Here is a 27,546-nt window from a genome sequence, read left to right as displayed (position 1 = left end):
ACCGTGTGCCTCTCAGTGGCCGATGGTTATGAGGAGACAGCTGTGGTCCAAGGGCAGGAGTAAAGTGTTGAGGTTGAGTTTTCTTTGTCCTGTTTGCTCCCAAAGTTTTTCAACTCTTTCAGTTTTAATCCTATATTTATTTATTTTTTTTTCACTAAACTGTTTTGTAACACTTAAGATCATTGTTTTTTGCTTCAGAGGGAATGGGATGGTTAAAATGCTGAGGGATTTCCTGCCTCTTGTGGTAATTTTGATGAAATGATTTTTCTTAAATGAACGCCTTAGTTTTGAGTGGATTGCTGGCTGGTTTCTGGCTAGTGAGCTGAACTTCTACCTGGTCTGGTGTGCTCTGTGCTGCGCACTGGAGCAGAGGGCAGCAGCCTCATCAGCTTTGTGCTGTGTTCATGTTAGTCTCCCTTTACCCACCCAAAACACAACACTTTGCACTAGTTTCTTCTCTAATATCAAACACTAGCTAGCACTGACCATAGATGCAAGAAAGTATCTTCCCCCTTCAGATTTATCACTGTTTTTCCACAAAGGAAAGCTAGATTTAAGGATTTGCAGTGGCCAGAGCTGTAATGCTGAATGCAGGAAAGGGGTTTTGCTTGCAAGCTGATGTTAAACCTGTTACCAGGGTCCCTTCAGCAAAGGGATATTATTGAGGGTGCCAGTGAGGGGGCTCTCCCAGCATCACACAAGTTTGGTGGAAGAAGGTGGGAGGGTTGGCTGTTGTGAGTGTTCCCTTGCAAAGCTGCCTTTGCTTGTGGCTTCCCACTCTCTGTACTTTGAGGGAGATGGATTAATACTGCCATAAGCAGATGGAAATATTTCTTGGCCACTTGTTTAATTTGTATGGTTTGTGGTATGTTCTTTTGTGACTGAAGGATACTTATATTTAAGTGTTTAGACCTATATAGTCAGCAGAATATTCAGAGGTCAGAGAAGAGCCAAAGCAGCAGCCAGCTCCTTCACTTTCTATGTAATGCATGAAGGGTGATGGAACCTGTGAACCTCCTAGTTTCCAAATACCCTTATCCATGGCAGCCCTCTTTTATTTTCCTCATTGGTATGTGATTCTCTGAAGTATTTATCTTCTGCTTAACTTCTGTACTTCTGTATTATAGAATAAACTTGTATTTTTATTTTTTTTTTTAAAAAAGCTTTGCTTATTTCTGTATACTTATGATTGGAGTGACATTGTTTCTTCTGCCTTGCTGTTGTCCAGGTTGCAAATCAATCCAAGAATGAACAAATGCAAGAAGCCTTATGTTAACCAGACTATGAACATTGAAAAGTTCAGTCCTGAAATTATTTCTGAAATTGAGAAGCTCTTTGCAAAGAAGTTTACTTACACTAAGCCAGTGAATAATGAATGGCAGCTCCCAGATCCTAGTGATGCTTTTACATGTGATCACAAGGAATTCAACTCACTTCTGGCTCTGAAGGACTCAATGAATGATGTGAAGAATCAGCTGAGTGATAAGAACCTGGATGAATGGCATCAGCACACCTCATTTACCAATAAAGCAGGGAAAATAATTCCTCATGTGAAGAAATCTGTGAATGCTGAGCTGTGTACCCAGGCCTGGTGCAAGTTTCATGAGATCCTGTGCAGTTTTCCTCTTCTCCCTGAAGAAGCTCTTCGGGATGGAGAACTGAATTCTGTCCACCTCTGTGAAGCACCTGGAGCTTTTATAGCCAGCCTCAATCACTACTTGAAATCCCACCAGGTGCCTTGTGACTGGAACTGGGTAGCCAATACTCTAAACCCCTATCATGAAGCAAATGACACCCTTATGATGATCATGGATGATCGTCTCATAGCAAATACATTGCCTTGGTGGTACTTTGGCCCAGATAACACGGGTGATGTGATGACATTGAAACATCTAACAGGACTTCAGAACTTTGTAAGTAATATGGCCACAGTTCACTTGGTAACTGCTGATGGCAGCTTTGATTGCCAGGGAAACCCAGGGGAACAGGAAGCCCTTGTCTCACCCCTTCATTACTGTGAAACAGTCACTGCTTTAATGATCCTGGGCACTGGAGGTTCCTTTGTTTTGAAGATGTTCACACTGTTTGAACACTGTTCCACCAATCTGCTCTTTTTGCTAAACTGCTCCTTTGAGGAGGTCCACGTTTTCAAGCCAGCCACTAGCAAAGCTGGAAACTCGGAAGCTTATGTGATTTGTCTTCGTTATATGGGCAGAGAAAGCATTCATCTGCTGCTTTCTAAGATGATACAGAACTTTGGAGCAGAAATGGTCAACAAAGCACTCTTTCCCCAGCATGCAATACCAGAATCCTTTCTTAAAATACATGAGGAGTGTTGCATGTTCTTCCACAAGTGCCAGGTAGAAACAATCTCTGAGAACATACATCTCTTTGAGTGCATGGAAGAAGCAGAGCAGATGAAACTGAACAAGTTAAGAGATTGTGCAGTAGAGTTCTTCATGCAAAGACTTCATATGAAACCCATTGCCAGAAATAACTGGCTTGTCAAGAAATCTCAGAATGGTTGCAGCATGAATGCAAAATGGTTTGGGCAAAGAAATAAATATTTTGGTACATACAATGAAAGGAAGATGCTGGAAACCCTTACATGGAATGATAAAGTGGCAAAGGGCTATTTTAATCACTGGGCTGAAGAACATAGTTTAAATAATGCTGGTAAAATGTGCGTCTTGGAAGGATCATCTTCTAACCTTGAGTGTAGCTTGTGGTACATTTTGGAAGGAAAAAGACTGCCAGTGGTAAAATGTTCTCCATTTTGTGATGGTCAAGTCTTGGAAAACCTTAATGAAGCTATGAATGAATTGATGGGGGGGAAGCTGAAAAGCACAAGAATGCTACAGCCTTGTCACTCATGTGAAGTTCTCCCTGGGGAACTGATACTGGCAGAAGTGTCTGATCTTGCCAGGTGTCATCAGGAAGCCTTAAATGAAAGGTATAGAGACCGATTCAAGTGCCTTGTGGTGGACTTGCCATCCCTCTGTGATACTGAAAGCCAGCCCAGTATGGAAATAAAGCTCCTGGATTCAGCCACACTGTTGACTTTCAGCTTCTCTTTGCTTTATGATGGAGAACCAAAATACCAGCAGCAGCTATTGGAATGTGTTCTGCACTCTCTGAATCAGCTTACAATGGGAGATGCCTTGATTTTGCCTGTTCTCTCTTGTTTTACACGCTTCACAGCTGGCCTGGTCTTTATATTGCACTGTTGCTTTAGATACATCACGTTTGCCTGTCCCATCTCCTATGAGCCACTAAGGACAAGTGCTGCTTTGCTGTGCGTTGGGTACCGAGGCCTCCCAAGTCCAGCTGTTGAATATCTGCAGCATCTGAATAAACTAATGAGCTCTTTGGTAGACACGGATTCTCCCCAGCAAGTTCTGCAGTTTGTGCCCATGGAGGTTCTCCTCCAGGGCAAGCTGTTGGAGTTCTTGTGGGACTTGAACACGGCCATTGCAAAGAGACAGCTCCACTTGATTGTGCAAGCAAAGCAGCAGCAAATGACTAGTGATATTTCACTTTAGAATAATTCTAGAACAGAAGAAGTTGTTGCTGCTAGACCTTGTGTCACAGGCAGATAGACGGTGTTAAAAACAATGTTAATGAGAAAGTAATGTTGTTGTAAAACCTTAGTGTGACATTTTTAGTGTTGGGAGGATGTTTTGAGCTATCTATCCCACATACACCCTATTGGCCTGTTGGATTGACCTGAGGCTTTGATCTTGGGCATGGGAGACTCGGCAGGGACTGAAGCGTCCCAGTGCACTCCGGGCAAATTTCTTTGCGGACCATGTAGACCAGAACTGTGACCCTCATGCTGAGAGGTGCTACGGTGAGCTATACCTCTTGCATCAGGCCACAAGATGGTGGATCTGGTTGACTGACATTAGCCCTCTTCTGTGGAGCAAAATGTGGGAGCTCTGACTTGCCTGCATACATTTCTAGGACTTGTAGAAGCCGAAATGTAAGACTTGGGCCAGACCGCTTAGCAGTGTGCAAACCTGATGTAGTACTTGAAGGATGAGTATCTTATGAGCAGGCAGCTGTCTCACAAAGGCTGGGTTAGAAATGACTGCCTGTAAGCAGTAACAGAGATGTCCAGCGAGAGATGCTCTTTGATTTTGATTTCATTTGAAGAGCAGCCAGCTGTGTATGGTTTTTGACAGGTTGTGTGGCTTTGTCTCCCCATCAATGAACGGGCTGTTATAACTTTATTTTTATATGGCTTATGAGTCCATAAAATTATTTGGGACTCCTAGTACAAGTGAAGACTTACATCTGTCAATGGCAGCAGCTATTCATGAGGAATTACAAATTTTGGAGGGGCTAAAAACATGAATATTCACAGTTCTTGTGTATCAATAAATGCTCTGGGTACCACTGGAGGAGCATTAAGCTGAAGAAATACATGATAATGTTTTTTAGGAAAGTATGATTAAGATTTCAGTTGGTTCCTCTCTTAAGGATAAAAATGCTGAAATTGGTAACTAATTGTTCCTTTAAGGGAGTCAGATTTTATTTTCCATATCGCTCCTTTGAGAGCCAAGTTTTGAGGCCTAACTTGTGTAGATTAACATTTAAAGTTTGTAGTGTATGTGGAAAAACCTACTCAGAGGGAGAATGATGTTTAAAGAAAAAATGGCTTTTTTGTTCATAGGTGCAAAATCTCATAGAAAAAGGTTGAAAGAGTGGAGTTAGTATAAAGGAAAATGTAATCTCCTGATGAATTACCAATCACCTTTTGGAAGCACTTCTAATTATGTAATGTGGGAGCTTGAAGGATAATTGATGACTGGTCAGGGAGTGAAAGCACTGCTGAAAAACTGTTTGGTCTGGAGTTGCTGCACATTTAATAGGCTTTCTTGCCACGTTGATTGGGGCAGAGTTTAATGCATTTAACAGTTCATTTTTTATTTAAGAACTTCATAGGTGAATGAATTAGTGGCTCAGATCTGACTAATTCATAACATTTTCTAAAAACTCTTGCTTTTTATGGTTGCACATAAATAGAAGCTGCCTAAACAAAAGCTTCTGGGATTGGTCGTTGTCTGTTTTAATTTATTTAAATGAACTTGCCATTTTTGCTGCACGCTGAGTCATGCTTCCTCTCTGACCAGGGGAGAAGGGAACAGAGGCTGCAGGTTGGGAGATATGTAATAAGAGATCCTCCTGTAAATAATCTTTTGTATGTGTGAACTCAAGAGGGCCAGAAGGGCCACAGCTGAATTTCACCGAGGGATGCAAACAAATATTGAAAACCAAAATGAAGGGGGAAAGAAATATTTAGAAGAATGAATGATGAGACAGCATCAAAGACCATCTGTAAAAGTTTTTGTCTGAAAGAAAAAGCAGGATAATGGTGTTGTCCACCAAAAGACACTCCGATGCCTCTGCCACTGTTTGAGGTGATTAATGCTTCTGGAACTCCCACTGACCTGAAGCATTTGAAAAGATCTCATAAAGCAGCAGTGTATGGGGTATTTCATGTGCAGGGCTGTGCTCACACTGTGATATTCTGCTGTGGAGGCATGAGTAGCCAGAATCATCTTGTCTAATAGGTACTTAAATAATGGTTTTCTTACTAACGTTAGTCTAATATTTTTAAATTATTATTTTATAGTGAAGTAAAATCCTGAGGTGACAGGACCATTTTTTCAAGCTTTCCTTGGTCTGTTCTATACAGCTAATGAACTATGGAGACTTACTTGAGATTCCTCGTATGCCATCATTCCCCATGCCATCAGACAGTCTCCCTTTTTTCATAAATTTTTAGGAGAAAGTCTTGCAGATGGTCACAGAACTTTTGGGGGCAGTTAGGACTGTCTGCTTCAAGATACGCTAGACTGACCTGGCGGGGAAACATAATCCATCTGCTTGGAAGTACCCCCCCAAAAATGTGTGCATTTTCTCCTGTGGAAAGCCAGGTCTCTAAACTGAAGGGAATCCAGTGTCCTGTGGATCCCAATTCCCCATTTGATCTGGATCTTTGTTGTTTTTGGCAGACATGGGGGGATGACAGGAGAAGTGCTTTGGCAGCAGTTGTGCCTGTTAAAAAGGATGTGCTTTGGAGAGGTGTTTTCTTTTTCTTCTTTATTATTATTGTTTTAACAGCAGGGGTTTCAAAGTTAGGAGTGACACTTGTCCTTTTAATTATGAGAATCCTGCATTGTCCAAGCTGTCTTTAGACCAAAGATTTCTTTGAGAGAAGTGACACCTATTTTCTTTTGTGACTTTTGGAGTATGTAAGAATACATGCGAAGAATGTAGTGACCTTTGTGGAGAGGGGCTGATGACTCCTGCTTTCATTGAGGCTGTCAAGTTTTTGCCATTTTGATTTGATTTTGGGTGACACTTGATGTAGTGTTTTGGTATCCTGGCTGCTTTTAAGTTGTTTTTTTAAGATGAACTGGGTATTGGTTTTCAGAATTGGGAGCTTCACATTTCACACAGGGGGAAAATAGAGGATGTGGAGAGAATAAGTTGGTTATGATGTGATTGAGATTCACATGAACTTAAGGTAAATGTAGTTTTACAATCTTGCTGTTGCAGGTTTCCAATACAGGACTCATATCTAGGCCCACTGATTAGCTATGAACTACATTATTTTTTCTGAAAACTTTTGGATCTTTTGTTTTAAGCCAGCATAATGTTTTGAAATCAGTTGTGTGAGTGCTGGATTTATTGGGTACTCCAGTGAGTGAAAATACTGATTTTCTTCTTTTGAAGTTGAATTCCAGTGAAGACTTGCTACTATTTTTACTGATTTTGTATTGCATTTAAATTCATTTGGATGTGCACAGATTGTGTGGTTTTTTTTGCCACTGGGTTTCCAATTTAATTTCTACAAACATAATGAGATTTACAGTGTGAAATCTGGTAGTCTATTAAAACAGTACTAATTGGTGTGTATTCATCTTAATATAAGCTGGATCTATCAAATTACTGGTTGTAAAAGTAAAATATGTAACAGAATTGTATTCTATTAGAAAAACAACTTGGTACTTAAGGGTAAAGGGATTAATATTGCCTGTGTAGAAAGCAGGAGAGAAGAAAACCACACCTGGGTTTCTGGCCACTGAGCTGAGCGCTTTAGGATGCAGGACAACATTGAATCCTTGGTTCACTGGAAGGAAGGGCTGACCAGTAAGTTGAAGCCTCAGCCTCTGTTACTGTCCCTAAAAACTGTTGTTTGTTTTCCCTTTAGTTTATGCTTATTTTGATTCTTAATGGTGAAGTGGGGGCAATCCTATGTAACTTGTCTTACCATGTGGGATGCTATGAAATGGTGGTATTTATCTGTACTTGTCCCCATTTCTCAGTTTTAAACAAGAGCGTCTAAATTTCACCTTGTAGCCTTCGAATATTAGTCTCCTTTTTAGCACTCTAGTGGCTGAAGGCTGAGATGAGAATTTCCTTGCCAAAGTCTGGTAATGGTTTCTCCATCTTGCTCTTGCAACTGTTTTTGTGAATGCCCTGCTGGTATCCTTAGCTCTTTGTGCACGTCAGTCGCTTGACAGAAAGATCAAATGGAGCTGTTTATGCCAGAGAAGCGCTCAGCCTGTGGCTGTTCTTTGCTTACTCTTTAGGCAATAATTTGGATTGCCATCGAGCCCTCTCTTGTGACTCCTTATGGGTCCAGAGCTGATTTCAAGTCTTAAGAATGAAATTTGCTAAAAGAATTAGCCGGTGGCTGTAGACACTTAAAACAAGCAGAACCTTTAGGAAACATTTAAATGCAGGAAACTCTTCTACCAGCTGGGAGAGGCTAATGTAGCATGCAGCTGGTGGGGTTTGTTAGCCTTTTCTTGCTAAAAATTCTTAAAAAAAAAAAAAAGACTTTGAGGCATAACCACCTGAACAAACAGTTCCCCTGTTGTGTGCTGCTTTGCTTGCACACACGGGTATGTTCATGTTTGCGTGTGTGGAAACCTGTGGGATTGTACAGCCATGAAGCTTTTGATTTGTAACTAATCCATGTGTGCTTTTGTTTGGAAGGATGGATGTATTTTCTAAGTAGATGAAGGGCTGTTGGTTTACATGGCTATTGCATATTTTCATTAGGTCTGCAAATGAGCGTTAAAAGACCTTTTGTTTAAACGTAAAAAGGGGAAGGGAAAAATGTTATTTGGAGGAAAATAAAGTATTTTAGGTTTTAAATGTTTCTGTTTACATATTTCTTTACCAAACATGCAACAAAGCAATGAAACACAGTAGGAAGAAGTCTGGGGAGGTTTAATATTTCGTTGGTTTTTGAGCCACAGTTCCCTCATCTTGCTGTTTGGATCCATCCTTACTGAGTGAAGGATACAGGGTCATTGGAGCAGCCTGGTCAGCAGGGGTGGTGTTTGGTTCTCACTTTCTTTAACTGTCTTTAGCTCTGCAGTTTACCAGTTCAAAGAGAGACTTCAGTCGCAAACGTGGTCAAAGCAGCGTGTAGGAGGCTTGCACAGTTCCCTTGGCCATATCACAATCTGTGTCCCCTTGCGTGGTTGCTGAAACTTACTTTACAGCAAGGACTTTGTCTTAATGATCTTCAGCTTCTCCTGGCTGTGACAGCCACTCTGGTAGGACAAGGCTGTTATACACTGTACTTTTGTCTGCAGAGTCTATTATTAATTCTTATCCAAATGTTTTCATTCCAAGTCCTTGCCTTGACTGAATGTTATTACTGAGAAAAAGCTGTGTGCCTGATTCCTCAGGGCTGGCTCTGCTGCACTGACGAGGGTTCCAGCTGATTGTCTTTGGCTTGGCTGTGCATATCTTGAGACTGCTTGCTAGCTAGTTTTGATTGCAATTATTAATGCTAATCTTTTTTTCATTGCCTTTCTGCTTTGGAAGTGAACTCCAGATTAGGGAGCTGGGGAAAAGCATTCCATGTCCTAAAGGTATGAGATAACACAAGAAATACTGTTTTGATACCTTAATTTGGTTATAGCTAACAGGTAATTGTTGGTGAAATCTCTAAACCAGAAGTGGTGTTGAATGTATGCTGGAATGCAGGACAGGGCTGTCTCGCTTGATTTTCCTGAAGCTCAATACTAATCATTGGCTATTAGTGTCAAAATGTACTTCAGGAGATGTGAGGAGTTTGGAAGTGAATGGCCTTTGAAATGAGGGGCTGGGTTGGAAGAGCATGAGAAGGGTTGTCAGGTTGATTTTGGTGGAAATACTGTTTAATATGGTTTTACTGAATTATAGGAAAATGTAAATGCTCAGAAATGTATTAGAACTCAAACAGTTTTATTAAATATTTGCATTCCAAATAGAACAGTATAAAAACAGTGCCTAAAACCATGACATGGCAGTTTAGAAACTAAAGGGAAAATGTGGATGTCTTCATTTTGCTGTTACAGATCTTTAAAACTCCATATGACTTCTTCAGTCCTTCAAGTCAATTTATACACATTATGTTGATTATAAATCTTGTTTGAATTTTGATAGATCTTAATATGCTAGCATGCCTGCCAGTTTTTGAGTTTAAGTAGTTGGTGTTGAAAGCAAAGCCAAATCACTGAGCACAAAGCAAATTGGCTTTCTCCCTGCCTGAACAGATATTTAGCAAATTCTTTTCTACTGTGTTGTGTCAGGTCCTCAGTATCCCCCAGCAAGATTTGGGAGATGAAACTTTGCCTGTAATACAAGTCATATTTGAACTAGTGCATCACAGTTAGTGGCCCTTTTATTAAAACAATATTTTTCCTCCATAGGAAACTTGAACACATGTTAATCTTCATGGTGTTTTACTAAATGAAGATGACTGTTGCTTGTTAAAGAATTGAGTTGTCTCAATTGAGGGGACAGCAGGGAAGAGTGACTGTCACTTGTTGGCAAATTGATTTGTGTAAATTGGGGGACAGCAGGGAGAAGTGGTTCAATATTCAAATCTTATTTGTTGCTGAAGCCAGAGATCATTATCTGTATAGCTGAGATGAATGCAGCCTGATATAAATGAAAGCTCATGTGGAGGTACCCCAAGGTCCTAAGCTGTCAGGTACCTGTGCCTCAAAACAATGACCCAGTAGCCAATTGGTAATGGAGCCTCAATTAGACTGAGGACTGAAGGATCTGTGGTAGTTAAGCGTCTTAAATTAAATCTAGAGAGTTAAGGTGATGAAATACTTGCTTTATAATCAGTTCGCTGCTGCAGGTTGATGACAGAGCACAATTCAATGCTGTTGAGTTGAAATGTCGTAACATTTGTCTTGGGGTCACAATTAAACTCAACTTCAAGATGGCTGCTGAATAACTACATGTTCCCTCAAATAATGATGCTCTCCAAGAGCTGAGTGTTTGGTGGAGAAGTGGGGCTCTGGGGCAGGACAGCTGCTGCTGGAATCGTAGAACAGTTTGGGTTGGAAGGGACCCTCAAAGCTCATTCAGTCCCACCCCTGCCATGAGCAGGGACATCTTCACCAGCTCAGGTTGCTCAGAGCCCCGTCCAGCCTGGCCTGGGATGTCTCCAGGGATGGTTCATCCACCACCTCTCTGGGCAACCTGGGACAGTGTTTCACCACCCTTGGTGTAAAAAATTTCTTCGTGTCCATCCTGAATCTCTCTTTAGTTTAGAACCATCACTTCTTGTCCCCTTGCATCAGGCCCTGCTAAAAAGTCTGTCCCCATTTTATCAGCCACTTTTAAGTACAGAAGGGCCACAATAAGGTCTCACTGGAGCCTTCTCCAGGCCAACTGAGCACCCAGGGCTCCACACCTTCATTGCTGCAGCAATGCCAGTAGAAGGTACCCAGCTATGGACCTGGAGAAAACCACGCCACGTGCTGCATAAACAGTGTATAGAGCTCTACATGGAATGGATTGGTAGCACAGGATGTGTTTGGATCAGTGTGCTTAGAGCTGGGCTGGCTGTAGGATTCCCGGCTGGTATGAATGGTGATGTTCAGCAGCAGAGACTTGTCATTGCACCTGAAGAACACACAGCGACTGTGCATCTCTTGGAACTGGTGTTGAGTCTTTGCCCGAACTGAGAGGGACCTGGATCCAGCATTGGGAAAGGAGACCTGGTTCAAAAATCTGCCCTCTGCTCTGTGGAAATGCTGGAGAGCCTGGTCCTGAGCTCGGGTGAGCTTGCACTTCGTGTTGAAAAGCAGATTAAGCTGGGTGTTTAGTAACTGTCAGTGCTCTGAGTCACAAAGTAATAGATTTCAGGGTGTTAATGAAATTTAGATTTATAGAGAAGTGCAGTTATGCCTAAGATGCACAGCTAATAGCACTGGCACTGAATAAAACCTAAATTGCCTTTGTTTCCATTATGAAACAAGGTAGTATAAGCCCATAAATTTATATGAATTTAGTTCTGTACTTAAATATGGGTTTTAGACTCAGAAGCCTGTTCAAAGCTCTGGATATTTAGTGTGATCTGGTAAAAAGTGCTTAGCGTGTTTAACATACCTCAGAACAGGTTTGGGTCTGAACACATGTAGTGGTTGAGAAAACCTACTTAGGTTTTTGTAACTGCCTTTACTCATTGCATCACTTTTTGCAGTTTTGAAGTGACCTGAACTGCTTCCTGAAGGAAATGGTGACAGCAGCAGTCTTGGGAGCATGAGTGGAAGTAATGAAGCAGTAATTAGCAATTAATAAAATGTGGTGAAACTTGTAATTTCAGTAACTGCTGCACTGGCCTAGAGGTATGGTGGTGAAGTAATCCTTCAGAAATCTACAACTCTGAAGCTTAATTATCATAATTTCCTTTAGACACCATCTGCTCTTAGAAGCAACTTGTATATTTGTTTTCCCCCAAAGGTAGATGAGGTTTTAAGGACTCCACTTCCATGGCTTTTCACAGCAGAGGTGAAACGGATGCTTGGGTTGAGATATGAGGGCTGAGTGGTCTTTGTGAGTGATGTGTCATGCAGAGACGGGGAGGGTGAGGTTCTTTTAAAGTAGCCAGCAGGGTCTCAGGAGGAAACCGGGGAGAAATGTGTACAGAACCTCTGTAGTTTGCAGAGGGATTTTCTTTTTTTGAGCACATACAACTTGAAACTGCCATCGGTGTGTGCTCTTCTCTGTGCTTTCTGCCTCAAGCCCTTCTGAGCTGTGTCTGGAAGATGTCAAGTTCTTACAGATGCTGTGATAATGAAAAGCAAGGATTGCTACGTAACCCTCCTGACCTGAAGTTACCACTGGATTCCTAACAGGCAAACCCTGGAGTCAGAGGCAAATAAGTCTGTTCTGAGGAAGGAGGACACGTGTGGCAAAGCTGCTTGCTCCTCGGATCTCTTGTACTGCTTTGCTTTACCAGTCATGTGCTGTTTTATGCTTTGCTGAGTGCTGGAAAGTCAGCTCAGGTCAGAAGCCAAACTTATATCACTGCTGCTTGCTCTCCTAAAGATGAGCCTGAGAAATAGTCAGGATCAGGAAAACAAATAGCTGGACAACACCTGCCTTTCCCTCAGCCCCCACCTTGTTAATTGTTGATAGCAGGAGTCAGGAGCGTCAGGTTAGGCTGAATTCTATTTTGTTGTCAGCTATAGGAATTCCTTATGGACTTGAACAGAGCAAACCACTTTTCAAGCAGCAAAGGTGAGAAAGAGACTTGGGAATTTTGGAAGACGTAAGTGCAATTTTAGACGTCACTCATTTCTACTGAAGGGTTGTATTAAGGATTCAATTTTGTCTTGTGTAAATCAGTTTTAATTAATAGAGCAGATGCATCAAGAATGCATCTGGAAGTGAAATGGAGGAGAAAATAAAAGAGGCAGATGGTTCTAGTGGATGTAAATATTTGCTTTTTTGGAAATGAAGCTCTGCAGAAACTTCAGAGATTCTATTTCAAATTCAGAAGCCTATTTCTTTTGCTTGTTGAGATATATGGAGCAGAAAAAATTAACCATAATGCTTTGTTTGATTCTAGTGCATGTGATGTAAGAAGCACAAGTTTTTGGAATAGGGCCAGTGCATGAAATCTTGATTCCTACTGAAATATTAAGGCCTAGTTGCTGTTGGTGCAAGATGCATTTGTTTCGGAGGAGCTGTCTCTATCCCAAGAAGCCTTCCCAGGCCTCTGCGATACAGTTGTGGGTGATAAGCGTGGACACATCAACATGCTCATTTTGGGCCCTCTGAAGAAGGACAGGGTTCCTTGATGGGCCTCACTGGCAAACCCAGTGGAAGAGACATGGGTCTGAAAGCTGCTGCTGCAGAGGCCTGGCAGCCATGGATGGGGCCTCTGATCTGCATGTGAAGCTGAAGGTTTAAAAAAAAAGTCATTAATTAGGGCTTTTGCATGTTTTGATGGGACCCTCTGCAGTTCTGCTGTGTTATTTTTGAGGATTCTGCTTGAATGGCAGAACAGTCTTTCAAATCTTGCTCACTTTCTGTATCAGACTTTTCATGAAAGCCCTGGCTCGTGTTATGTTTGGGAAACTTTTGTTGTGTTGTGGTTTTGTATGTTGTGTTTTTTGTGGGTTTTTTTGTTAATGTCTGTAACTGTGAAGAAGAATTTGAAACCAAACTTAAAATCATGAAGTACCACAGCAAATACAGACTGTAAAAAGCAAACAAAAAAACCACCACAACACTTTTAAGACAAGTCATGACTGGAGAACAATGATGTCCAACCTGGAAATGGTGATGCTGGAGAAAGAAGACAATAAGGAGGGATTGATCCAGGTCGGGTATTTTCTTAGTGAACCAGACGGGGGGTTGGGAAGGATTTTTTCCATGTGAAAAAGTGGTAGCACAAGTATTGTTAGTGCTTATTGCAGGCTCTCTGAGGATAAGGCAGACTTTCTTGCTCTGCAGTTTGGTTTCGAATATTAAATCTGGATGGTTGCACTCAGCCTTCCATGCATATTCTATGTTCTCTGGTTTTGTTCCTCGATACTGAGATGCTCCGTAGCAGAGGGATGACCTCCAAATGGCAGTACAGCTCACGGGGGCTGCATCTGGGTCAAGGTGAAGCTCCTCTGTCCTTAAAACTTGTGGAAGGAAACTTGCTGGTATGAGTAGTGCTGCTGCTGAGGGGATTGGGTTTTACAGATTATTATCCCATATATACTGTGTTTGCATTGAGAGCTTGTGTACAGTAATACTTCACTCTCTGTTGCTTCCATTTCAGAGCTCTGCTGTCAGTTATTTAGTATACTGCACTGGTTTCTGTTGTCATTGTCCTGTTTTTCTTCATCCTTCATCCTTAATTGACCTTGGTGAGCAGCAGGCATCTGACGGTGATGATGAAAATGTAATGGATTGGAAGAGGCAGCAGAACCACTGGCAGTGAGAGATTTGTCAGTTGTTCAGTCTCGCAGGTGAAGCAGCTGAGGTCTTTCAGATGGTGATCTGTTTTAAGATGGGTCAGACAGGGTCGCCAGGACATCATGAAGTTTAATTTTGTGTTATAAAGAGATTTTCTACTCTAAACTTCAGGCCAGTAAGCAGCTATTTCTCATGGGCTTTTTTTGTTTGTGATTTTTTTTTTAAAGCAGTTAGTCTCCTTTACTTTTGTGATTACCAGATGTTGAATTGGCAGCTGACAACCTCACTGGTCTTGCTTCTGTCTCTGTCTTCTGTATCATCCTTGTGTATTTAGGGTTTATGCATTTCTGCAGTGTCTGGACACATCCCTCTATCCTATTGTTTCTTACAGGAAAAACTGAATTGCTAAGAGTCACACTTTCAGGATCATGTCCTCAGCAGGTAGTGGGCTATGCCTGAGATTGTGGTGGGACTGTATGGGGAATTATTGCAGAACTAGAGTTTAAGGTTGGGGAGTCAAAATGTTTCAACAGCAATGAAGACAGAAGGATGCAAAGCTTTCAGCTATGAACCTGTGCGCACTGTATGTGCATATGCTCAATACACAGCTCCATTGCCCCAAGCTGCAGGAGTTAAGGCCACAGATCTGCTGTAGTGAGCCAGCAGGAGAGCTGTTTAGAAACATACCCCTCCTTGTGAAGAAGAAATCACAGTATCATGGTATGTTTGGGATTGGAAGGGACCTCAAAAGATCATCTAGTGCAATCCCCCTGCTGGAGCAGGAACGCCCAGGTGAGGTTGCACAGGAACATGTCCAGGTGGGTTTTGAATGTCTCCAGTGAAGGAGACTCCACAACCTCCCTGGGCAGCCTGTTCCAGTGTCTGTCACCCTCACTGAGAAGAAGTTTTTTCTCAAAATGGGAAGTCTCTGCTTATTTAGCCATTGCCTGCTGTGTGCTGGGGGCACTAGTTGGGGACTAGATACCTGTTGTGTTAGTGTGGTACAGACATCTAGTTTTGGACTGTCACAGCACAGCTGGCCTTGTGAAAGGTGTGGGGTCTCCTGGATCTGGGATGCTAAAGAAAATGAGCAAAGCTGTGTGCTTTAGGGGAGCTAGACAAGTGGCTGTAGCAAGCTGGGGTGAAAGAGAGGGCTCCCTAAAACAAATGTGAGCCCAGTGCTGGTTGGTTACTTGGCAATGTTTGAGCAGAAAAAGGGGAGAGATGTGTCCCCTTGAATCGGGGGGATGGAGCACAGTCCAGGCAGTGAAGCAGGGATTTGAGTGGATAATGATAGTTTCAAATGCTTGGAGCTGCCAAATTCCTGGGCACATGGAGGTCTGGAGAAACAGGAGATTGGGAACTTCTGGAGTTTGGGACTCAGGGGGACGATGAAAAATGTGCCTTCAGGACCAGGAGACTGAGTGAGAGGGGCTGTGCCTGGAGAAGGGATTTGTCTAAATGTACAGCTACCTGAACTGTATCCACCAGCTTCCAGTAGCACCTTAAATTGTGCAGGGCTTGATTTGTACCTCAGCTGACGGTGAAGCCTTAGGTTAACCTGTTGTCTGATGTTTAAATGCTGGAGTAACCTTGTTCTGCAGGGGAAATGCGAGGCTTTGGAGGCAATGCTGACAATAGGAGTGCTGTAAAGCAACAAGAGGGAGCAGTTTGTCAAATTACACTGTCAGAGATCGCAGGCCTTTGGCAAAGGGAATTGCCAGAGCAGAGGGCACAGAAATCTCTGTCCTAGGTGGCTTGTTGGGGAAGACTTTTGTCAAGGACTTGCCTGCTCCCCACTGAGCTTTGGGATGCAGATCTCAAATCTGGCTCTATTCAAATGGAGCTCTGCTTCTGAGCTGCACTTCAAAACCTCATGGAGGATGTACCCGCAGGGGGGACTGTAATTGCCATGTATTTTGACCATAATGATATAGGGGAAGGACCAGGGGCAGCTGTAAGGAATAAATGAGATGTTATGTCTGACTCCTATATCTTATTTTTCCTGGGTCTTAGATCTGCTGTGGAAGGCAGGAGGAGGGAATGGGAGCCTCTGGGTCTTCTCAGCTGTGTGGTTGTCCCCTCTTTTGTTTAATCCTGGCTCAGCAGTGGGACGCTTGTTAGAAAGCAGGAATCAAGAAGAGAGACCTGGGCCAAGCTGTTTGCTGGTGGAACTGTGCTGAACTCTGTGCCCTTGCACCAAGGGATAATTTGCTTCCCAGTGCTGGAGGTTCTGAGCAAATGCTCCCCACAGAAGGGAAACAATTTTCTCAGTCTCTCCCCTGCCATTTCCTTTTTACAGAAGGAAAGAGGACAAATCCTGATGAAGACGGGATCGCTGACACAAAAGGTGAGTTGTGTGGAGTTAGTTTCAAAATGCTGATTACCTCTATAAAACCAGAGGAGAAGCGGAAGGTCGGGGTGACTGATTTAGCTTCTGCTGTGGCTTTGACAAGCCTGTGAGCAGTTTCCCATCCTACCATACATGACCTTGAGCAGCAGAGCCCACTCTAGCACCTGTTAAGTGAGCGTGTTGGATTGGGAGGGAGCTCCTCTTCCCCAGGTTTGTCAGCTGGAAAAGAGACGGTGTCCCCTCCTCACCCTGCCTGGGAGCTCCAGAGGTTGCCTGGGCAGCAGAATGGGATGTTCACTGTGTCACACCGAGGTACCTCTAGGGCAAAGCAAATTGCGAAGTAATTTTTTTCTGACAAATATTAATTTCCATTCTGATTTCATGCTGTCCAAACTGTTTTGTTAAATCTTGACTGTTCTCCCCAGCTGTCCATCACAGACTCTCATGTTTTCATGATGCTTGTCACAAACAGCATTGTAAAAATATCTTGGTTATTCTTTTTCCTTTTTTACCCTTTGAGAAGACTCATTTACTTTCTTTTTTCAGCTGTCCTGCCTCTTTTCCCCCTATGATTACTGGGAAGCAATGTGGCAATTAGAGCTCCTGGAGGGAGATGTGCTCTGCTGGCTCTTACAGAGTTCACAGCACCATACTTTGCTCATCTCCACAGCTTCTCTGTTCTCTTTGTGCAGTGGATTTTAATGTTATGCCATTCCAAGTAGAGTAGCATCTATACAGATAGAAATATGTCTTGGTCATGGGTGGGTTTCCATCTCCTTTGGAAGATATATTGCCACACATTTTCTTTGTCAGACTGTTTCACAACTGGCCTTTGTGCCCAAGCTTTGCCTGGTCTCCTGGCTGGGCTCTGGAGCTCTTCAGTTCCTGCAGGTGAAGTGGCTGTTGTGGGATTCAAGGTGGTCAGAGAGAGTAGGGGCTGATCTATCAAGGAAAGAAGGTGGTTTGGAAGGAAGGATTTGTGGTCTAACTCTGATCTTGCTGAAGCTGCTTTTGTTACCATTTCAGAAAACCAACCTAGGGCTGAATCAGATCTGGAGGTTTGCTGAAGGTACCAAGGAATGGGGGCTTTAAAAGCCAATGGCTAATCCTGTGGACAACCTTAATGCTGTTTCTTTGATAACTTGTAGGAGGTATTTTATTTTGGGTTTTGCATAAAGTGGTGTAGAGCAATCCCATGCAGCTGGAAGCCAGAGGCAAGGCTATTTATTTCAGGACTTTGAAGGTCTCTACTCCAGTGACAGTCACTGCTGCAGGGGTTGGTTTTATCATAGAATCACAGAATAGTTTGGGTTGGAAGGGATCTTCAAAGCTCATCTAGCCCACCCCCTAGCAATGAGCTGAACATCTTGAACCAGATCAGGTCACTCAGATTGCTTTGGAATAACTGAACAAAAATGTTCCTTTCTATATCTTTTCCTTGAGGTGGGAGAATTCCTCAAAGTCCAATGGAGTTAAGGAATGTCTTTTTTATTCCCTCCCTGAAAGGGGCCGAGTGCTGCTCTCACAGTCGGGGTTTGGAAGCCTGGGAGCACCGAGGTGACCGGGCTGAGGGGACTCTAGGCTGCAGGTACCGGAGGGAGCTGTGGCTGTCCCAGCGGGCTGACCTGCTCTTCTGATGGGGCCGTACTGTGTGCCAGCTGCTAATATGCTGTGTCCTGTTGACAGGGCTGATGGCCCATCAGCGTGTGTTCCCAGAGATGAGCCCACACGAGTCCCTCGCTAGGGGCTTTGCTGCAGAGAGCTTTGTCATATTTTGACAGCATTTGACATTTCCCAGATTATGCTTAAATCTGCCAATTGATGATACTTAACACTGTTCTCTGTAAGAGCCTTCTGTCAGTGACGCCAGTAAACTTTAGATTTCCCTGCAAATAATTGTTACCAAAAGCTTCTATATTTATTTCACTTGTTAAATGCCACCAATTAATCTCTGGTTTTGTTGCTTTGGGCTTTTACATGTTGTTTTTAATTACAATGTGTGCTTCTCTGGCTAGGGGTTGATGGACAGCTCTCTAACTAAATGCAGGAGAAAAACAGAGGATTTATCGTATTACTACTTGTACTTGAAAGAATAATCCTTTAGTCCAGGTGTCTTTGTATGTGTCTTTTGAGAGGGGGATGGTCAGGCCTCAAAAGCCAGCAGCTTATGCCAGCTTATTAATTGTTCTGTTTCTGTCCTGTTTCTGACCCCTAATTTGCAGAGGCTGTGTGATGCACAGTGGTTTGGGGCAGTGTTCCATGTTCCTCCAGGATAGCATCTGCTGATCCAGCTTGGTATCTTAAAACAGGCATCGCATGCAGTCTGGAGCTGAATGAATCCTCCTTCTCGCAAGAGCTGGTAGCAAGGATGGGTGAGCAGTTCATTCACAGTCACTTCAACACAGAAGAGAATCAGATTTGTGTATTTAAAATTGCTTTCTTAACCAGTGTTTAGCATCCTGGGGTCTCAAGAGTTAAAATACCTCTGTCAACTTGGATCAATACATGCAGATTTAAAAGCATTCTAGATCAAGCAGACAAACAAGTTAAAATAATTTAGCTGATACCCTGGCTGCAAATAGTTCAACCAACCCTGTGCTGAAGACATCTGGGGCTTGTCTGGTGTTCATAGTGGAGGTTTCAGACCTTCCCAAAGATGTGGTTGGTTTGCAAGTTGCTGCTTTGGAGGCATTTTGGCAGTTGCCCCTTTTTGATGGAAACTTGAGACCTCTGCTTTTCTCTCCTGGACTTCAGACAGTGGCTTTCACAATGGTCCCATCTTTCAGCTCAGGTCTGCTTTTTGTCATTGGGATACAGCTTTGTTTTGCCAAGGCTGAGTGAATTGAGACCTCCTCCACTTCAGATCTGTAGGCATCATGCTCCTCTAGCAAGTATTATTCTAGCAAGGTACGGGACAACCTTAAAACTGCAGAAATCTAAACCTCCCACTAGTTACTTGATGGGAATGCAATGTGTAGAGCTTTTTGTCTAGATTGCATCCATGCTGCTATTAGCTTCAGGAACCCAGTGCTTCCACCACTGCATCTTCTTCCCTGTTGTTCCCCATGTCCTGGTCAGATCTTTGTTTCAGGTTTTGGCCCTACTGTTCAGTGAGCTGCACACTCCCAGGCTTGGTTATTGGGTGTTAGGATAGACAGCTGGTTTTGCACCATGTTATTGCAGTGATTGTGTAAGTCACACGTGGAGAAGCCCCAAGCACAGCTGTGTGGAGGTGACAAGCCCTATTATTTTGCTGTTACTCCAGAAATAAATGAACACTTTCAGTCTTTTAAATTTGGATGAAAATAAGTGATGGGGAGCAGTTGCATACTTTTAATTTTAAGAGACCAGTGAAAGCATGATCCTTTCCTCAGTGCTCTTTACTAAAATGCTCTGCAGATGTACGAATAGGCAAGCAGCAGCTCTGGTTTTGCTTTGATTTCTGCACTGGATGCCCATTGTATTTAATCTGCTGGACTCTTATAACCAATCTCCCTGCAAGCAAGAAACTTGTGACTGTGCTGAGATTGCTGGATTCCCAATCAGAGGAAAGGCTGACAGAGACAAATTGGAGTTGGGTTCCTGACTGCGTCCTGATAGAAAAGATTATTCATACAGTGGAAATAAAGAGCTGCTGTTTTATTGAGTGTTTGGCATATCTTGGCGCTCAGTATGTGTTATGACTTTCCTTTTCTGAGCCTGTGGACTGCGTTTGCCTTCAGCTGGCCTGACTCAGGAAGGTTACTTGCTTTCTGATTTTTCCTCCCTGGGGTGGAAAAAGAACCCTTTTCCTTCTTTCATTTTCATTAGTCCATTTACCACATGCTCTAGAGGGTTATTTGGGTTGCTGGCCTCTCTGTACTATTTTCTGGCTGAAACGCTTTGGTTTTTATAAGCAACTCTTTGTCTGGGTGTCCGTCTCTGACTTGCGGAGTTTGTATTCAGCTGATAGACCAGGAAGCAGAAGACATGCCAGTATGTCACAGTTAACCCCCTCCTGCCACTGCAGGGAGCTCTGGGTGACTTTGGAAGACCAGAACTTACATTTCTATAATGTAGGCAACCATCATTGAGACTGTGATGTGCCCTTTCTGTGCTACTGCTCCAATGATCACCTTTAGTTTTTGCAGGAAAGAGAAGCAGCACAAACAGATGTAGCACAACATAAAAACAAACAAACCAAAAAAACCCAAAACAAAACAAACAAAACCCCAACAAACAAAAACAAACAAAAAAAACCCCACCAAAATCAGATTCTTCCTCCCATCTTTGGGAGGAAGACCCTTCCTCTTCTCCCTGGGATGGTCTGGAAGCCTGTATCTTCATGTACTTCTTACAGGAAAGCTCCCAGGGCAGACAGTGGCATTTTAGAGCACCTTACCTGCTTGGAGCAGATACAAGTCTGCACCAATTTGTTGCATTCACCCCTATTTAAAGGTGAATGGTGTCTATTCACCTTGTAGTAGCAACAGGGTTGAATTAAGTACACTTTTGAAAGTTATTGTTGCTGTCAGGTTTAGGGTATGGTATGCATGCTCACCCCCTGTGTGTAGCATTGGCCACTGGGATGGCCCTTCTGTCACCATCATCTGCTTCCCCACTCCAAGGAGCACAGAGCTTGCAATCTGGGTGGCTGTGAAGTTTTGCTTAGCTCATGTGCTGGATGCAACCAGCTTTTTCAGAGTGAGGTGCGAAGACTTGTCATGGGAGTATGTTGGATAACTATGGTTCCTGCTGCCAGTTAAGGATCTAGCAGTTCCTTAAAACTGTGGCTCTTACTGTTCTTTTACCCAACTATATGTTGTTCTCAGTTTTGAGAGCCTTGGTGGTTCTTCCATCGCAACACTCACCTTCTCTGACAGGTGTGTAACCAGGGGCTTCTCTGCTCACCATCCCTGGCAGCACCCCAGATACAGAGAAATATGCTCGTGTTTGTGCCCTGGCCTTGAAGACTGGCTGCCTTGGTGCTGTGGGTTGCAAGAGACCACGAAGAAGAGGTGGGTAGCTTGTTACACTTGCAGGACCAAAGAGAAAGGCTGCTTTAAAAAGGGTTGCTTTTGTTTCCATGGGATTATTGGTCCGTTGCACATTTTCTGGCACTCAGATGCACAAGCAGATAACCTCAGTGCCTTTCTGTTCTGCACTGGCTTTCCTCCTTGGTATGAAGCAGCTGGCATTTTGATCTCAGACAATAGTTCAACAGATGGCTGCTTAAAAAACAAAAAATATGAAATGGGAGACTTTTTCTTTTCAAGGAGCCAAGGACTTGGAGGGCATGTGCTGAGGTGAACTGCCACAACAAGAGCTGCAGGATCACAATGCACAATCTCTTGGACCCTGTGCTGTACTTGAGGACAAATATATGTCTGTAACTGTAAAAGTAGGTAAGGGCTTATGTGATCTAGAGAGGTGGGGAATCTCCGTCCTGGGAGATATTTAACACTGCTGAACACATCTCTGCACAATCTGTTTTAACTTTGAAATTTTCCATTTTGTGTGGAGGGGTTTGGCCAGTGGCATTCAAAGTCTCTTCCACCTAATTTTTTCCGTGGCTCTGTGCCTGATCCCCCTGATGACCTGTGCAGTCTGCTTTATAAGGAGTGAAAGGAAGAGGAAAAAAAAAGCATTATAAAATATAGCGATATTCCTGTCTGCTGCAAGCTCTACAGGGGAGCAGATGTTAGCTGCCTTTTCTCTCCTAGATGAATTTATTTTACTGGAAAGACAACTGCTGTTGCTGTGAAGTTGCCAGATGGACCTGAACATAGATTTGGAGCAAGCGGGAATGTTGAGGGGGGAATTTAGGAAGGCAGGGAGCCCATGCTGGCAGCAGACCCTGCCCTGCCAGGGGACTGAGCAGGGCTTTGGGAGCCATGTGCTGGGGAGTTCCTTGGATTGCTTCCCTCTTCAAGAGCAGCTGTTTCAGATTTACCTGGATAGTGCCCATAATGAGAGAGGGGTTTGTGGTGGGTTTTGTTTTTGTTTGTTTTTTGTGGACATATGTCCCCAGGAGAGATTGATATCTGATCTTTGTTTTCATTTCCTGCCAGGTGTTTCTAGGCCTTGAAATTTTGCTGTGGGCTCAAATGGACTGTTAAGTCAAGGAGGCCAAGTGTAGGATTAGTTCCTAGGGAGACAAGATATGTGCAAAGTTGTGCCCTGTCGTAGCTTTTATGTGAGACAAACCAGTTTTGTGGGCCAAGAATAGCAGGACTAATGATGGGCATTTCTGGAGGTTTATGTGCCTTCAGAGCTCTCTGCAAATGTCAGCCAGTTTGTGTGCTGCCCTGCAAATGCTGCTTGCTGGGAAGGAGAAACCCTGCCCTCCCAAATAAATGCTCCTCCTTGACTGCTTTTCAGCTCACTTTGCTAGTGAGACTGGAAAAAGGGCAGCCCTTATGTGCAGGGACTGGGGAATGCACAGAGATGCAGCCCAGTGAGTCTGAAAGCGCAGAGGGGCAGGTCTGACCTCCCCAAGGTTCCCTTTAGAGTTCAGGGCAGGGAGGGACAAGTGTGTCCAGTGAGGTGGAAGAGCTTTCTGAGCTGTGGAAAGGGGCAAAGCTGAGCCCAGGGACTGAAGGTGCCATTATAGACTCAGATGTCCTGTCTGAAGGGAGGTTTGCTGTCTCATCTGCTGCCTCTGCCTGGGGAGAGAGGGCTTGCAAGCCAGAGGAGGAAGGAGCTGAGCTGTTAGCAGCTGGAGCCTTCCAGAGTCAGCCTGCAAAGCTGTCACTGCTTTTGCTCAGGGAGAAGTGTTATTCACAAGCTGGCTTCCTCACCAGTCTCATTGCTGGGCTAATTGCCCAGATCTGCTCCACAAGGAGATACATCAGTTCCCCTTTGCAGTCCAGCTATTCCTTGTGAAGGTTTGATGTAGCTAGCTTGGTTAATCCCAGATGTATCTTTAATGAGGTATCATTTGTAAAAGTTCTCGCTGCTAGTGAGACCAGCCAGGAAAGAAAAACCATTTTCCAATCAGCTTTGGAAAGCTGTTTTTTCTAGTCATAGGAAAATTAAACCGAAGCCACCTTTCTGCACTCAGCCCAGCAAGTTCTGGTGATCCTGACTGGGAGAAAGTAGCATCCAGTTCCTAATTAAAAAGGTGGAAGCAGCAGCCAGAGAGAGTTAAAAGGTGTCTGCCTTTAGGCTGCACTAAAGAGAAACTGCAGATATTTGTTTCTCAATTAAAGTTCAGGTGATGGATGCCTCTAGAAGGCTGTGGTGCTGGGCATAAGTTTACTTGCCCTTTTCTGTTTCTCTTTAGAAACAGAGGTTTCTGAGGGCTGAACACATCAGCTGGATGCTTAGTGCCCTCCCACTTCCCTCTTCAAGGCTTTTAGGTGGGTGACCAGGGCAGGCAGCTGTACCTGACTGCAGGTGTGCTGGCCATCTGACCCCACAGCAAGTGTGGAGTATGACACCTCCTGTCTTCTATGGGACAAGACCCTGCTCATAGCCAGTTGCTGGAGAACAGCTGATGCATTATAAACATACACCTTAATTTTCTTGTGCAATATCATGTGCATCACATTCTATCCATAAAACTGAGATGTTTTTCCCCTGCCTTTCAGGACTGCTGCAGACACATATTTTAAATATATGTTGATCTAGCCAGCATGCTGTAAGGATATGGATAAGGTTTGTCAATAGTACTTTTTGTTCCCATCAAGTTATTCTGGTAAAAGATATTTTCTACTAAGAAAGTTTTATATATTATTCTATATGTTGCTAAAAGCACTGGGCTGCTCAGATGTTACAAAGAGAGGAGCTAATTACAGAGAGGAGCTAGATAAGCCTCTCCATAGTACTCAAACACTGCGAATGAGAGTTGTTTGCTTCCCCTTGTGACTTTGCCTTTTCCTGAATACGTGCTGCTGCACATGCCTTGCAGGTGGGAAAGCTGAGTCCCTGTTAAATCAAATACCTTGCCTGGTCCTGGCAGGACTGAAGTTAGAGGAGTGCAAATTTGTGACCTTCAGTGTCATTCTTCATCCATGTTATGTGCTGCCCCTGGCATGGGAGGCACTTTTTCTATCTGTAGGAAAGAGGAAAAGGTTTTGGGTTGGTTAAGGAAATGGGGAACGTCTCCTTCTTGGCCTCATTGCCCTGGGAGTCCCTGTGCTGCTTTGTAAGAGAAAGTTGTTGGGCTCTCTGTGGTGGAGCCCCAGGGGGATGCTCTGGGGACAGGAATGGAATGGATACCTTGAAAGGAAGGGTGGTGGATACATATGTGGATGCTCTTGGTTATAGGACATTACTTGGGTCTGCTGAGGCTTCCTAGAATACTTGAGTACCCAAGCTGCAGGCTTGAGATGTGTGAGATTGCTGTAGGCTCTGCTGCAGATCCAAGCTCATGTACTGGGACTTTGCTCCTGTGTTTGCTGGTGCTTGGAGGCAGAGGTGTGCTGGAAAGGATTTGGACATCGTGGCTGTTTCAGCTGACACCCCACTTCTTATTGGTTGCAGAGACAAGAGGGTTCCTGGACGTGCATGGTCCTCATGTGTCATCTTTCTTGATTGCAGACAAATTTCTTCCTGACAAAAGGAGCTCTTTACAAGTTTTCATCTGCTCTTGCTGTTTATTAACCATCTGAAATCCTTCTCATCTCCTGCTGGCTGCCTTGTCTTTCCAAGAGCAGCTGTTTGTGCTCCTGCTGCAGTGGGGAGTGGGATGGAGTCAGATGGGGCCAGTGGTTGGCAGCTGACAGTGTCTTTTTGTGTTTCCATCTGTTCCCTCTTTTCCCTTTTAATGAGATCAGGTGCCAGAGTGCACTAGGAAGACTTTTCAATGTGAGAGGAAGTCACAAATGGGGCTCTCAGGTCCTTGCTTTTGTCTTCGGCAGAGAGAGGCTGCTCGAATCAAACCTGCACCCTCTTGAGCTGCTCCCGTAACAGCCCCAGTAATGGGAACCAGGACTCTGTGGGGAGGCTGACAGCTCCGCATCGCTGGGTCTGTCCTGCAGCTCTGAGCCCTGCAGCTCAGAGATACTTGTGCTGATGGTTGCAGAGACACAAACCTGCCTGTTCCTGGGCCCACTGGGGGGCCTATCTTTTTTTTTTTTCCACTTTTTAATGTTGTTACTATCTTGTAAAACCTCAGCTATTTTAAATGTTATCAGTGGCTTGACAACTTCATTTTTTCAGACCTTTGGTTCTCCCTACACAGACCTATCAGCTGTTCTGATCAACCTCACTAATTTCATTAGGGGTTCCACTCCTGCTTTGTGTTTTGAAGGGTTTTCCCATCTGCTTTTGAGACCATATGTTTATTACAAAGCTGATCTTTTGTGAGTGTGAATGTTTCTCTCAAGGAGAATCTGCAGGAGATGTTTGGGGCTGGTTTTTTTGGTGTTGGTTTTTTGTTTTGTTTTATTTTTGGTTTTGCTGTCTCTTTGATTTCATGGTGGTTCTTGGGATGTGTGAAGGATGAGAAGAAGTTCAAAGGAAGAACCTGAGGAGTTTGTTTAATAGTTTGGCTTGGACAGTCTCTATGTGGAAAATGAAAATTTGCTCCCACTGCCGAAATGTGATGTGCTCTGTCAGCGTGGAGACATTGATCACATAAAAGATGTGAAGTCTGACATTGCCTCATGGTGGAAGGCAGAGATTCTTTGTAGGGGATGTACTAGGTGCCCTGTTAAAGAACGGGAAGCCCTGCCTCAGATTCCAGTCCAGATGGCCTCTCTGTGGCTGTTCTTTAACAAAAACTCCTAGTCTTTTTGGCAGAAGACTTTCAGATACAAATGCAGTCAAATATTTGACTAAGCAAAAGGCAATCCAGTAGTCCATCCTTAAGCCAGCAGTTGCTCCAGGATTTTGCATGAGTTCAAGCTTAGCAGTTGTGGCTCTTGCATGGTTGCATTGGGCCTGTGAAGTCAACTGCCCAGAGCAGGTAAAGCCACATCCAGCTTTGATTTTATGTTTTTTCTTGGAGCCCGCCTCAGTCTGTAAGTGCCTGTGGGCCCCAGCAGCTCCTCGTGCAGCCCTGTGTGCTGCAGGGAGCTGCACCAGCTGGCCTGGCAGCATGAGGAGCCCAGCTTGTCCCTTCAGTGCTTCACAAGTGATAAATAAATCACACTACTCCTTTCACAGCACTGCTTATGAACACCCTGTGGTGCTTTGTAGCTGCTGTGATTGTGCCAGGTGCTCCTGTGGGCTCAGGTTGAAATGTGTGTTGTGTGCTGGGTTTGTCCCTTCCCTGTTGTTTTTTCCTAATCTTCCTCTCCCATGCTTCAAATTATAGAACCAGATGCTGGTGTTTGAACTTGCCCTGCAAGAGATGTACCAGAGCTGCTGGGGCTGTGGGTGAGCAACTTGCTGTAAAGCCAGAGCCAAGGAGACCAGTCCTGCTGCAAATGAAGCTGCCAAGTGATGCCAGAAGCTGAGGATGATTTTTCTTGGTCTGGAAAAGTTGTAGAGAAAGACTGCTGTGGTGTTTAGTGTGACCCTGGGAGGATCTTCCTGTGAGTGCTCAGGTATTTTGCCATGGTTTTAAATGTGTGATGCTAAGTAGTAGAGAGCTGCCATGTGCTTCAGCACTGAAGGAGGTCCTGCATCTTGGCTGGAGGAGAGGGCCTGGTGCTCCCCAGCCCATGGTGCCCCATGGCGCTGGGTGGGATGGAGGATGCTCTGGCAGGACATAGACAGCTGGAGGAGAGGCTGACCCCTGCTCTGCCTCCATGACCATGAAAGACCACTAAGGCCTCATCCTTCAGTGTAGTGATACTGCAGCATGTTTCTGTCTTCAAAATCATGGTGACCGAGGTGGTTTTTAGCTGCCAGAGGAAACTTGAGGCCAAGACTAATGATTAGGGTAGGGTCCACCCCAGGAACTACTGTTGAACCATGCAGTAACTGTGTAGGATGATCAGTGCCCTTGACATCTGTCCACTTTCTTCTTTAGGCTAGAGATGCTGTGTGAGTACCTTGCTGAGTCAGGCCTGAACCTCCATCCCAAGCCT

The 27,546-nt window shown here is 44.0% G+C and overlaps 1 protein-coding gene across 1 annotated transcript; it reads left to right on the top strand.

The window, feature by feature from the left end:
* Positions 1-828: 828 nt before the first annotated feature.
* CMTR2 (cap methyltransferase 2) lies at positions 829-3,542 on the top strand (the record flags this gene model as incomplete). Its single annotated transcript, XM_080351948.1, has 1 exon — positions 829-3,542. The coding sequence occupies exon 1, from the start codon at positions 1,248-1,250 to the stop codon at positions 3,540-3,542; it is 2,295 nt and encodes a 764-aa protein (XP_080208074.1). The 5' UTR covers positions 829-1,247.
* Between the last annotated feature and the right edge of the window lie 24,004 nt (positions 3,543-27,546).

The sequence above is a fragment of the Nesoenas mayeri genome (genome assembly GCF_963082525.1).
Source record: "Nesoenas mayeri genome assembly, chromosome: 12".
NCBI classification, from domain to species: Eukaryota; Metazoa; Chordata; class Aves; order Columbiformes; family Columbidae; genus Nesoenas; species Nesoenas mayeri.
The sequence above is the reverse complement of the archived record's forward strand: the minus strand, read 5'-3'. Positions and strand labels throughout refer to the sequence as shown.